The following is a 12,051-nucleotide window of genomic DNA, read 5'->3' on the forward strand; positions in this document are numbered from 1 at the left end:
GACCATTAGCGTGTTTTGTTTCCATCGCTGCAAACAGGCGAACTTTTTTTTTTGCAACACTAAATTCCCTTTACAAGTGGAAATAAAAGTTGTAATAATCAAAAAATGAGCAGGTTGTGGGTGTTTATTTTGTATGTGCCAATTAGGGATTGGCAATTATCGGCCGATGTTGGCCTTGAATGCAATCTGATTTAGCTGATATTTGAAAAAAAATCCTTGTGAAGGCTACAGATTCAGTGGGTCAACAAGTTGGAACCGGTTTAAAAATTAAGCTGTTTGTTGGGATGTGGGTCAACATTCCAATAACGTGCATCCCTTTACTAAATTGAGATTGACAGTTTCAGTTATTGGCCATAACGGCAATTAACATCGGATAGAAATTTCCATTCCTAATTCCAACAATATAAGAGTTGCTTTGCACAAAATCTTCAACTGTACGTAAAGTGGGTTTGACATTTCACTATCAAGTATGATATTGAGTCATGACGTGGCTTCACCAGTTCTTTATTAGCGCTTTTAACAGAACTTATACAGCAAAGGGGAACAATAGTGCAGGAATATCAATTACAATGTTCCACTTTTCAACACTTGCCTACTCAGTTTTCAGTAGTCTGACCACACAAAAATAACATACATTTCCCTGACCCCCTATGTTGCCAGCATGTGGGGTGTGTTAAGAGCAGTTAGGAGTGATACAAACCAGTACGACTCCCTGATCGGGAGATAAGCGACAAATTAGGACCAACTGATGGGAGCACAGAGCTACTGTGTGGAGGTGTTTTGTCAAAATAGAAAGGAGCTGTCAGGTTGGGATATTTTACTTGTGCTATAACAGTAGTTACAGGAAGTGAGGTTTTGTAAACGGTGAAGAACGGTAAGGCAGCTGGTTGCATTATTATAGACCGGGACAGGAGGTGATGAAATAATCATGGCACAAATGTAAAACCACGTGTGGGACTGGCTGCAAAAATGCCTTTAGACGTTCACAAGCGGAAATGTACATGCACAACCCAAATACAGTTTATAGATACAGAATTCTTGGGACATCATGAATGTACTCTACAGTATCACAGATGGAAAATAACACCTTTCATGTGAGATTTGAAATCCTTTAGTAACTGACCCATGGGGTCACTACTATATGTGCCATGCAAAGAACAATACTACATCTATTATAACATGGAGGCAGGTTTACAAGGCTAGAGTCACAGGCAGCTGGTCAAAAGTCTCTAAGCCACAGTTACTGCTCCAAATCTGCGTTCTGGTTGAGGTGAACACTGTTGGGAGATTGCAAAGTGGCCTGTGATTGTTTTTTGGGGCAAAAAAAAAGGAGGAATAATCGGTACTGCAATGGGGAATCAGGTGAGCTGCTTCAAACTGGTATTTAAAACAGCTTGGATTGTCTATTGGAAGACTAGTTGGTTGAGACCATGAATGTGCACCACAGAGACACCCGATTCCATCAGACACTGACAAGAAACACTTCAGAGAGAAATGGAGGTGAGGGCGGGGAGTGCACGAGTCGCCATTTTCACTCACTGGACATTCTGACAGAGAGCGAGGTTCAATCGGTCACATCAAGATTTTCTGATTGGTCGAGCTGGCAGTTGATCCCCCACCACCACAGAGCTGTCTGTGGCTTACGATTGGTTCCCGCTCTCTCTCTGTTCGTCTCTGTCTCCCACGCATGGTCCCTTACTTGAGGAAGGTATCAATTTTGCGTTCAATGTGGACGAAGGAGTCGTCGCCCATGTAGTCTGCCTGACCAGCCTCCCACCTCTCTTTCCTCTCCTCTGATGACAACTGCCGGGCAGGGGGAGGCGTGGGGGCTGACGCATCCTTCATGGCCGCCTGAGCTGTATCCTGTAAGACACACATGGAAGGGAGAATAAGCATTGGTGCATTGGTGAAGTGTAAAACGCCAAGGATAGATTAAATGGATAGTTGCATTTTAGCAACGCTAACGGAAGGGCTCTAAGGATGGCAATATCTGTGGGCCCTGTCCAGAATGCTGTAATCCCTGTGACTATCAAGGGTCTCTGGCTGTCTAAAGAGTTTGTGAAGTAACGCAAGCCAATTGGCAGGACTAATAACCAGCCATTCCAAGGATTCAACGTAGCACAGCAGAGTCTGACCATGATGCCTATAAACAATAGTACAATTTAGCAGATACTCCAGAGCAAAGGGCACAATCTGAGTAAATGGCATGAATGGTAAATGGTCAAATACACCAAGAAAACAGTCCAAGAAAACAAGTAAATGCTACCAAGTAACTAAGGTAACAGGTAGATATAACCCACATGCATGTCACATGTTCACAAACACAAGGAACATCTCAGACAAACACGGGAAAACACTCACGCAGCCAGTGTGGAAGGGAGTCTCTCCATATGCCAGACGTAGTGGAGGCAGCACTGAGGCAGAGTAGAGCTTCCACCACAAGACCAGGAAGTCACTCTGCTGCTCAGGGGTCATGGAGTGACCTCGGACCTCCCCAGTCTGTGCGTCATAGGAGTAGTCCCATGGCTTCACTTTGCCCAAGAAGTGTGCCACCTTGGCCTCACGCCCGTACCTGCAGGAATGATAATATCAAATGCGGTTGAATATGAAGGTGAGTGTGAGAGACAGAAGGAATAGTATAATGACGAAATTGCAGGCAGAGAGGGGGAAGGAGATGCAATAACATTCTCCTGACTGCTGGGGATGTTGGTCAGCTACCGGCGCAGCCCATCTTAACCGATTTAGTGCCATTCCCGAGATATCTCGCGAAATGTACTCGAGTATCTGTAGTGCCATTCCCGAGATATCTCGCGAAAAGTAATATATTACTGTAACGGCGGATACATTACCGAGTACAATGGGCGGAGGTCCGGAGACGAAATCCGCCGCTGATTTCGCATCATCACGGCTCCTCCAGCACAAAATAGTCCCATCCATAACATTGAGGTGGACGGGGGATCTCATCTTTAATGTCCATTATCTCAAAACTACACTTTAGAAGCTAGGATGGAGGCAGATGCTCGCTTATGTTACACAGTTATAAAAGCTCCCGGTCGGCCATTACACAACTCCACGTGGACAATGATCGGTTCCGGCGCACGACCCGATGACGTCAGACCGGAAGTGATTGCGCTGTGGACTTCTGGCCTTCAAAATAAGACAACGCAAGTGAATGGGACCTGAAGGAGGCACTTTGGACATTATAATCCGTTAATGTCTGGGGCTCAGAATGAGTTAAATGGGTATTAGATTTGATCATTAGAATTTCAAATATTTTGCAATAGTGATACCTTAAACTCTGATGATGTACAAGAATCTCAGTGTCATGCAAATAAAGGACCCATTGAGTTGAACTGACAGGAATGGGCAGCGATTAAAGAGGCAGACAACAGAGTATAACAGAGCAGAAGGCTGCTCCATTTCTAGGCAGGTGAAGATAGACTACATTTGGTCAGAGTCTCAGCAACTCCTTGTAATTAAACACCCAGGCACAAACAAACGCACACCCCTTCAACTGACCGTGACTGGCCTTACAATACATACTGATATATATGGGGCATTAAGGACACAAAGACTGCAAAAAAAGAAGGAATTTGAGCAAACTGTGTGCGTGCGTGTGTGTATACACTGACTGTTTGAAGGCTGGTAAGTAGGAGTAGATGGCGATACTGCTGAGGTTGTAGATGAAGGGGAGGTGCTTGGAAATATCTGCCGTCGCCCAGGTGTTGAAGAAACTGTTAAGAACGCCCTGGTCTCCACCTGCACATATGGATGGATGGACATACACAGTTACAATTACAGGATTTAGCAGACGCCCTTATTCATAGCGACGTGTGTCTAATGCATCATTACTGCCAACGATCGCCATCTGCATTCTAACTGGCAAACACATATTATATCCCTCTTCCCCTTTATTTGGGGAACCACGACAACTGGATAATACCCACAGACCGAAATGCAATCGAGGGTGTTTTAGCATTGGTGTGATGCACCCAAAATAGCAGATCTACACGCTCACAATGCATCGCTACCAAGTAGAACTCAGGCTTCCCTGTTCCCTGCGGTGGGTTGTCTCTTTTTCACACGGGAAGTCTTGTGTGATATACTGCGACAAATGAATACGAAGGGTAGGGGTGAACCAGTGCTGAAAAATGCAGGCCAAGGTTAGGTCGTGTCAGACCATAAAAGCAACCGGGTGGCGTCTACACAGGTGTGTCTGTCTGTGTGTGGGGGTCCTCCAAGGACAAAGTCTCCAGTTCAGTTGACTGCAACTGACCTATGTGGCCACGGTTATCACATCTACTAGAAGACAAAGACATGGCCGGGAAACAATATTTACATAGGGCTTGGGAGATGAAAATGGGTCATAATGTCATCAGTCATTGTGCAATATATACGCTTTCCATACAATTCCCTTCTCAAAAGTTCTCATAATGGGCCTCAGCTATAGCCTTTATCAAGGTAGTTGGTGTGAACCGGAGTACAAACAATAAAGCAATGCGACAAGTTGTGAGCTTGTAGATTAGATCTGCCATTTTCAGTGTGCGACACTCGCGCACACCTAAGTATACATTCAGTCCTAGTTATCTCACCGTCAAAGCTGCCGTTCTCGCTGCTGAATGTGAGCAACTTCTGATATGTCTCATTGGATGGCCTGAAGACGAACACACCCGAGTTGAAACAGTCTGGCCAACCAGGATCAGGGGCTGCAGATAGCTCCTCTCTCTCAAACAGCTCGTCTATGTTTGATAGAACCTGTACAAGATTTATAAAGACATCCTTAAATGTAATGCAAATATCTCAAAATACAATTCCCTTGGCTCTGTGTATCACTTTACTAATAAATAACCTTGGTTTAAAAAAAAACTAAAGTAATGGCATTCAACACAAAGGGGGGGGGGGGGGACCATTGCTTCTGACAGTGCCAGCAGGATGGTGCTCGAGGTAGTCAAGGATTTTAAATATCTCTGTGCCTGGACTGCCATGATGGAACATGATCTGAATGTCCGGAAGAGGACACTTGCCTAGAATATATTGTACGGGATGAGGCGACTTTTCGTGGCTATAGTAAAATCACTACTGCTGTACAGTACAGAAGGAAAAGGTCTTGGGTGGCGTCTACACAAGAATGTTACGAACGGCACTTGATGTCAAATGGGCAGAAAATTGTGACTTGTATGCAGGCCTCCCACATGGACAAGGTCAATGAGATAGGATGAGGCTGGCTGGAAGCTGAAACTGATGGCGAGCAAACTGTGGGAGCCAACCACCAACAGTATACTGTAGACACACTTTAGAGTGATAGTGGAGCTAGCAACACTGCAGCGCTCCCGACTCCAATGTTGGATAGCTGAGATCCAGGAGTCACTTGCATCACAATATGCACTCTCGCATCACATTGCATATCCATAACACACTTTGATATTTTGACTCAAAAAGAAAATCCCTGCTACTAGTAAATAAGTTCAGCACTGGTCAGCTTCTAATTTGTTTCATGTCTACACATAATGTTTATTAGTCTGGAACTTTGGTGTGGAAGAAAACCGATTCAAATGTTACAGAAAAAAAAGGGGGGGGGGAGGGATCCCACTTTTTATTCACCTGTTTCCGCGAGAATTTACTGTAGCATTATTTGCGGGACACTTCTGGTTAACAGCAGACATACAAGCTCACGTCGCGTCGCAGATGCAACCGTTGTGAGCTTGTAGATCACCCTCGGCTGCGGCGCCGGAAGCTGCCTGCACATTCTGCGCAATGCACGATGGGATGTTGGAAAGTTGTGGATAATGGGCTCTGATTGGTCACTCGCAACTCTGGGGTGAGCGAACTGTAATTCACACAGAGGAGTTCCAGACCAATCTGGAAATTTATTCTAGAGTAACATGGGATTCACGCAGGTGAATTAAATAATGATTCATACCTGATGTCATCACAAATTACATTGTTTAACATAATACACAAAAAATGAATCGTATGAAAAACACATTTTTCATTTAATTCTAAATACTTTATTTACAAAGCCACCTTTTTCAAAAGGCCTTTTACAGCATGGTGCCTAAGGTATGTGCTGTACAGGTATGTCCCCACAAAAGCAGACCATCTGTACTGAACATCCCCCAAAATAGAATAATCACAGCGCAGCTCAAGCTGCAGTGTGCTGTGCCTGTGCATAGAGCAAACAACACAGCTCAGCTGACGCTGCTATGCCAATCACAGCTCAGCAACACTAGCACACAGCTGACATTGCAATGCCAATTAAAGCTCAGCAATATGAACACAAAGCACATACTTGGTGATGTGTAGCCAGCTTAACCAGTGTGTAGTTAATCAAATTTATTTTTGAAATAAACTTCTACCTAGTGACCTGTGGCCTGGACCTGTGACCTAGGTCACCAAAACCTGCTACCATGTGTTCATGTCAATACAGATGGATATAGACAGACGTGGCGTGTGTGTTGAGCCAAAGTCAAAGTAGTCTTGCATGGCCAGACTTTTGCCTCCCACAATTTTCAAATGCTTCCGTCATACAGTCTGGAGAACAGAAGCTCTGATCACGAGTAAAATATAAAACGGATGTGAAGCCTCCTCCCCACTTCTGTCTCGTCTTTACAGTCGCGCAAAATGTATCTGAATATGAATCAAAATCGTCTAAGAATATATATATATATAGCTTGCCAATTAGCAGAAATTGATATTTTCAAATATATTTCTGTGAACGGAAAAGCCAACTTCTGTCACTCTGATTTCGGGAAAGTGTAGTCTTAGCCTGGTGTTCCAAGTGCCAAGCTGCCTGAAACCTTTTCAATTGTGTGTCATTTTATGTTGGTGTGCATAAGAATTACTTTTATTTAGTACCGTAAGTATTAACTTGAAGTTAACACTGACATGAAATTCAGCGCATCCTTGAGTTGACAGCTGGTTGTGCTTGTAGGACAGAAGAGGCAGTAGTAATGTTGCTCACCAGTGTGTCTGCATCCATAAACACACACTTGCTGTATTGTGTGAGCGTCCAGCAGTGCAGCTTGGTGAAGGTCACTCCCAGGTCTGGACGCGACATCAGCGCAAGGTGGGCCGTGTCGCCTGAGTCCCTCACGTCTACCAAACACACCTCGTCAAAGATGGAATCTAACACACTCCTGAAAAAACACACACAGTATGATTTACTTTTGATGGAAAGATGAGTATGTAGTGTATGTGTAGCAGATGCTAGCAGGGGCTCAAAAGTCTATCTCCCCCGGTCCATAGGGTACATAGGGGTCTTCAACATTTTCAGGCCAGGGACCCCTTAGCTGAGAGAGAGATGAAGCAGGGACCCCTCTACATATTGTATAAATGTGTGATGCAGATTCATCGATTTCATAGATAGATTCATAGACTTGTTTGACAGCACTGTCATCAGTCTATGTTGGATTGGATTTTTAGTTAACTTGACCTTGCACTCTGTACTTGGCCTGTTCTTTTTTACCTCTACACCAAACCTATATGCCGAAAATAGCAGATCTACAAGTTCTCAACGCCTCGCGCTAGATCTGCTATTTTTGGCCAAAGTTCTCCTCACAATATGGATGCGAGGGTTCAAGTTGTTATTTTAAAAGAATTATCCTATCACAAAGATTTGGTGGCCCCTGTAGTAACTCTGAGGACCCGCTGTTGAAGACCCCTGGTCTAGTGGTTAAGATGTTAGACTTCCACATGGGAGAACCGCGTTGGAGTCCCAGGCGTTACATATGGAAAGATGAGCATGTTGTACAGTGTATTGTGTGCTGCATGTGTGTGTGCGTGTAAAGACAAAAGAGGTGAGAGAATGAAAGTGTTTACCGGCACTGCTCTGCAACATGTGGTCCTATGAGAGCCACCAGTCTCTTGGTTGTCTTATGGTTGCGTAATGACTGACCGAGGACCATCGCTCCCTTGGCATAGTGGTCGTTAGTGGCCAACGTCACAAATGCTTGGTCAGCTAGAACACACACACAAAGAATCCGTCATCTCATGATTGTCATCATGTGAATGTTGTCACTCACTTTTCATGGCTGTTATTTTCTCTATGGGCTCTTCGCTCACTATACACTTTTGTACTTTCATGGTAGGCAATACACAGTAGGTTTATCTATTCTAATATCTACAGTATTCTATTCAATTAATTAACTAATAGTCCTTACCCGTTCAAAGATATGAGCTCCGAAATGATGTGCAGTGTGTGGGTTATGGGGTGTGCACTGTGCACACAGTATATGAGGGATGGAAAGTAACTTTAACTGGTGCTTGCATGATAATATGTTGGAGCATCAATGTAAGAAATACCCGTTTCGTTTAATGGCTACAGAGATACTGTGTACCGATCTGCATGATTTTTGGACAACATCTGTAACAGGGCCAGACAACAACCCCCCCCCCCCCCCCCCCCCCCCCCCCCCGCCTACACACACACACACACACACACACACACACACACACAGAGCTGGTTAAACATTTTGCCTCAAGCTAGATGCAGAATAGATGTGCCTCATGCTAGATGCAGAATAGATAGTAGATACAGCATAAAAATGCTAATATACAGCATACGATTTGTGAAAGTGACAAACGGCCTTCACAGTTATGTCAGGTGTGTTCATATGCTTATGGTGATGCGATTTCAGATCAATTGCTCCAGCCACCGAGGAGAAACGCTGGGACAGACAGACAGACAGACAGACAGACAGACAGACAGACAGACAGACAGACATTTGCAAAATTATAGTATAGATGGGGATTTGTATTAGCTTATGAGTGTACCTTTAAGAACATTGTTATCTTCTCACAAATCAAAAACAGGACTAAATCAGACTACCTGTGTGTGTGTGTGTGTGTGTGTGTGTGTGTGTGTGTGTGTGTGTGTGTGTGTGTGTGTGTGTGTGTGTGTGTGTGTGTGTGTGTGTGTACATGCTTTCCTGTAAATGCTGCCATGTTCTAATCTCATAGATAGAAAGCAAGGCCTAACAGCTCTGCCTACAATCAACTGGAAGCATCCTTCACCATCACCTAGTTTGAATGAGTGTGACAGTTCAACAGTCAACACCATCAACGTGTGACCACTGCCCAGCCCCAGTCTAAATGGTAGGCTACAAACAGATTGTCAACTCATGTGCGTCTAATGATCATTTTCTATATATAGACAACAGACGAGGCTCCACCGCGTTTCCTTTCGCTAGACTTTCGCTAGAATGATGATGATGCACTTGCTCCTCCGGTAAACTTGACCTAACACGTCGTGTTGTAAGGCTGCTAGGGGGATGTCACAAAAATGTGAAGCAAGGCTGCAAGGAAGCGCATTACGCCACATTACAACCAAACTTTCCAAACGTGCCTCATGGTCTTTGAGGTTAATTATTATTTAACGGACATTAAGACGGACTATGTGCAAACAAAGCTCTCTAAATCAGTGTTTCCCAAACATTTTAGCTCCAGACACAAAAGAGAAATTAGACATTTGCCCGGGACTCAAACTAGTAGCAGATAGCAGATCTACACGCTCACAACGTGTCTCATCGCGCCGCGTTGTGAGCTTGTAGATCGGCTATTTTCACTACTTCTTAAACTTTTTTCAAATTTATGGAATTTCTTAGATTAGTCTTTCATTTGTTTAAAAAATTACTCACGAATTAATCGTTTTATTATGCAAATATTAGCTTTATGGGGAATGTTTTTTTTAAATATTAAAAACAAAATGTAGGAAACAAAAATATTAAGGGACCCATAAATAAGATGGTGCTCTAGTCTAGTCAGAATGATGGCCACTCCGTACCGTAGCGCACTATACAGCGCACGTACGCACTGTCCTGCTGCAGCAACTCTGTCATTAAAAGCACACTGTGTTCAGCCAGGTCTAGTCTGGCCACTATCATCATCATCTCCATCCGTTAGTCATTTAAACCCACTATGCCATTCGTACACTCGCGAAAGCAGTGTTTTGGCTTTATTTAATGGTGGATTCATTGTTGGAGGTGAAATAAAACGTTGCGTGCGGTTAGTGGTGCTGCAGCATCTCTCCCAGGCCCGCTGTCATCGTAGCGTTAACGTGTCAAAGGCTGCCACGGTGGCTTTCTTACCCGCCATGGTGTTTGGAGCTGATCTGGCCCAGGTTTGTGTTTCTTTGGAAGGGTGGTTTGATGCTCCGAAGCAGGGCGACGGGCAGAGGTTCAGCAGATGGAAGCAGTCAGGAATAATGAAGTAGTCCCTCATATTCCGGGTCACGTGACCACTGGCAGCTACGTACACGCCCCCCTTGATGTGTTCACTTCTCTCCTGTCGCGTCTGCTCTCTCTCTCTCTCTCTCTGTCTCTGTATGTCTCTCTCTCTCTCTCTCTCTCTCTCTCTCTCTCTCTCTCTCTCTCTCTCTCTCTCTCTCTCTCTCTCTCTCTCTCTCTCTCTCTCTATTATCCAGAGCTTCTAAAAGTGCAAAATTTGGATGGATTGAAAACGGTAAAGTAAATAAGAGTTAACAAAAAAAAGAAACACTTTTCACTTTGTCACTTTGTTCAAGTTCTCCTTGATGGATGTCTGCTATCAATTGAAATTGAATATGACAAAGGCCCATAAAAAGTTCTAAAACGAAAAGAGGTCATGTGGCTCAAATTGCTCTGATTAGCTCAATTTAACCCAGAGCATTTGGTTCATTTTGCCCCACACATGCCTACCATCACCACCAACACTGGATACATTTGCTTTGACATTTTTTTTGTGTGTAAAATAACTTTTCCCATGTGCTTCACAACTTCACAGCCAGGGTGGGTCAAGTTACCCACTGGGTCATCTTCTTACCCCGTTCTCACCTAAACCAGGTAAATATCAAACATCCTAAACATGCTTTTGCTGGACACAAGGTAGGGGTCAAGTCTGTGTACACACAGCACCAATCCTGTGATGTGTATACACTGAATTAGCATAAACAATTTGCTTTCAAATGTTTTCTACTTCAATACCCTTTTCTTTTATTAATTTGATATGCTGGACGAAACCATACACATATTATCAAAATATAATCCTGGAATCTATGATTTTGTGCTATGATTATATTGGATTAATTACACAGGCTATAGGCTATTTATTTAATCAGTTTCACAGTATGCAGTTCAGCATCAAAACACGTGAGAAAGCTCTCAGCTGGCTATGCAGTAGATGGATAAAGAATAAAACTACTTGTACAATCACAAAACATTGTTTGTGACAACGTATCACATGTGACAACATATCCAAAGAGACACACAATAACAGTTCACCAATTCCAGAAACTGGACACCTTTTGAGGAAACATTGGTTGCCTTACTCACAGGATAAAGATGTTCCAATTTATTTGTTATCCATGTTTAACAACCAAGGTTATGAAATGATGTACACTGCTCTTCAAGGTCAAATTGATGCATGCACTATAAGAAGCATGGACCTGATAGAAGCATAGTAAAACACTATCACCTGATGTATTCTGTTAAGAGTCACCAGAATCTTCATCAGTCTCAGAGCGATTGCTAGGGAGGAGTTCTGGCCTGTAAAACTAGTAGTCTCATTGCTGTAAAGAGCCCTGCAGGACAAGTGGTATAGGCTTAAATCTAAGGTGGCCCTCTCACCGATTAAGAGCACATACTGTCAGTAAGAGCACACAAAACAAATGTTTTCAATACATAAAGTATATAATAAGACTATTTTGCAAATAATCTGTCTTTCCCACAATCCGTACAACATAAAAATGTTTTTTGGATGTTGAAATCCAATCTGTAGCTTTGTTATTCAACTTCCTCAATGTAACTGTAAAATGTCTCTGTAGCTAGACTGTAAAAGAAGAAATAAAATAAGCTGGAAAGGTGTATATGTATACAGGTTTGGCATGATTGAACAAAAACCTGCTGGGGGGCAGCCTCTGTGTGTGCGTGTGTGTGTGTGTGTGTGTGTGTGTGTGTGTGTGTGTGTGTGTGTGTGTGTGTGTGTGTGTGTGTGTGTGTGTGTGTGTGTGTGTGTGTGTGTGTGTGTGTGTCTCACTGTCTCCACCTGATCTGTTACTCTATCCATTTCAAATATATC

The 12,051-nt window shown here is 43.5% G+C and overlaps 1 protein-coding gene across 1 annotated transcript; it reads right to left on the bottom strand.

Annotated features, from left to right (window-relative positions):
* Nucleotides 1-495: 495 nt before the first annotated feature.
* Nucleotides 496-10,219, bottom strand: LOC308305752 (glycogenin-1-like). Its single transcript, XM_080750609.1, has 7 exons — nt 10,086-10,219; nt 7,819-7,957; nt 6,962-7,136; nt 4,593-4,755; nt 3,633-3,759; nt 2,362-2,572; nt 496-1,863 (listed from the first exon to the last, which is right to left on the bottom strand). The coding sequence occupies exons 1-7, from the start codon at nt 10,216-10,218 to the stop codon at nt 1,696-1,698; spliced, it is 1,116 nt and encodes a 371-aa protein (XP_080606735.1). The 5' UTR covers nt 10,219; the 3' UTR covers nt 496-1,695.
* Nucleotides 10,220-12,051: the final 1,832 nt, after the last annotated feature.

Source organism: Nannobrachium achirus, assembly GCF_963921795.1.
Source record: "Nannobrachium achirus genome assembly, chromosome: 20".
Taxonomy (NCBI): Eukaryota; Metazoa; Chordata; class Actinopteri; order Myctophiformes; family Myctophidae; genus Nannobrachium; species Nannobrachium achirus.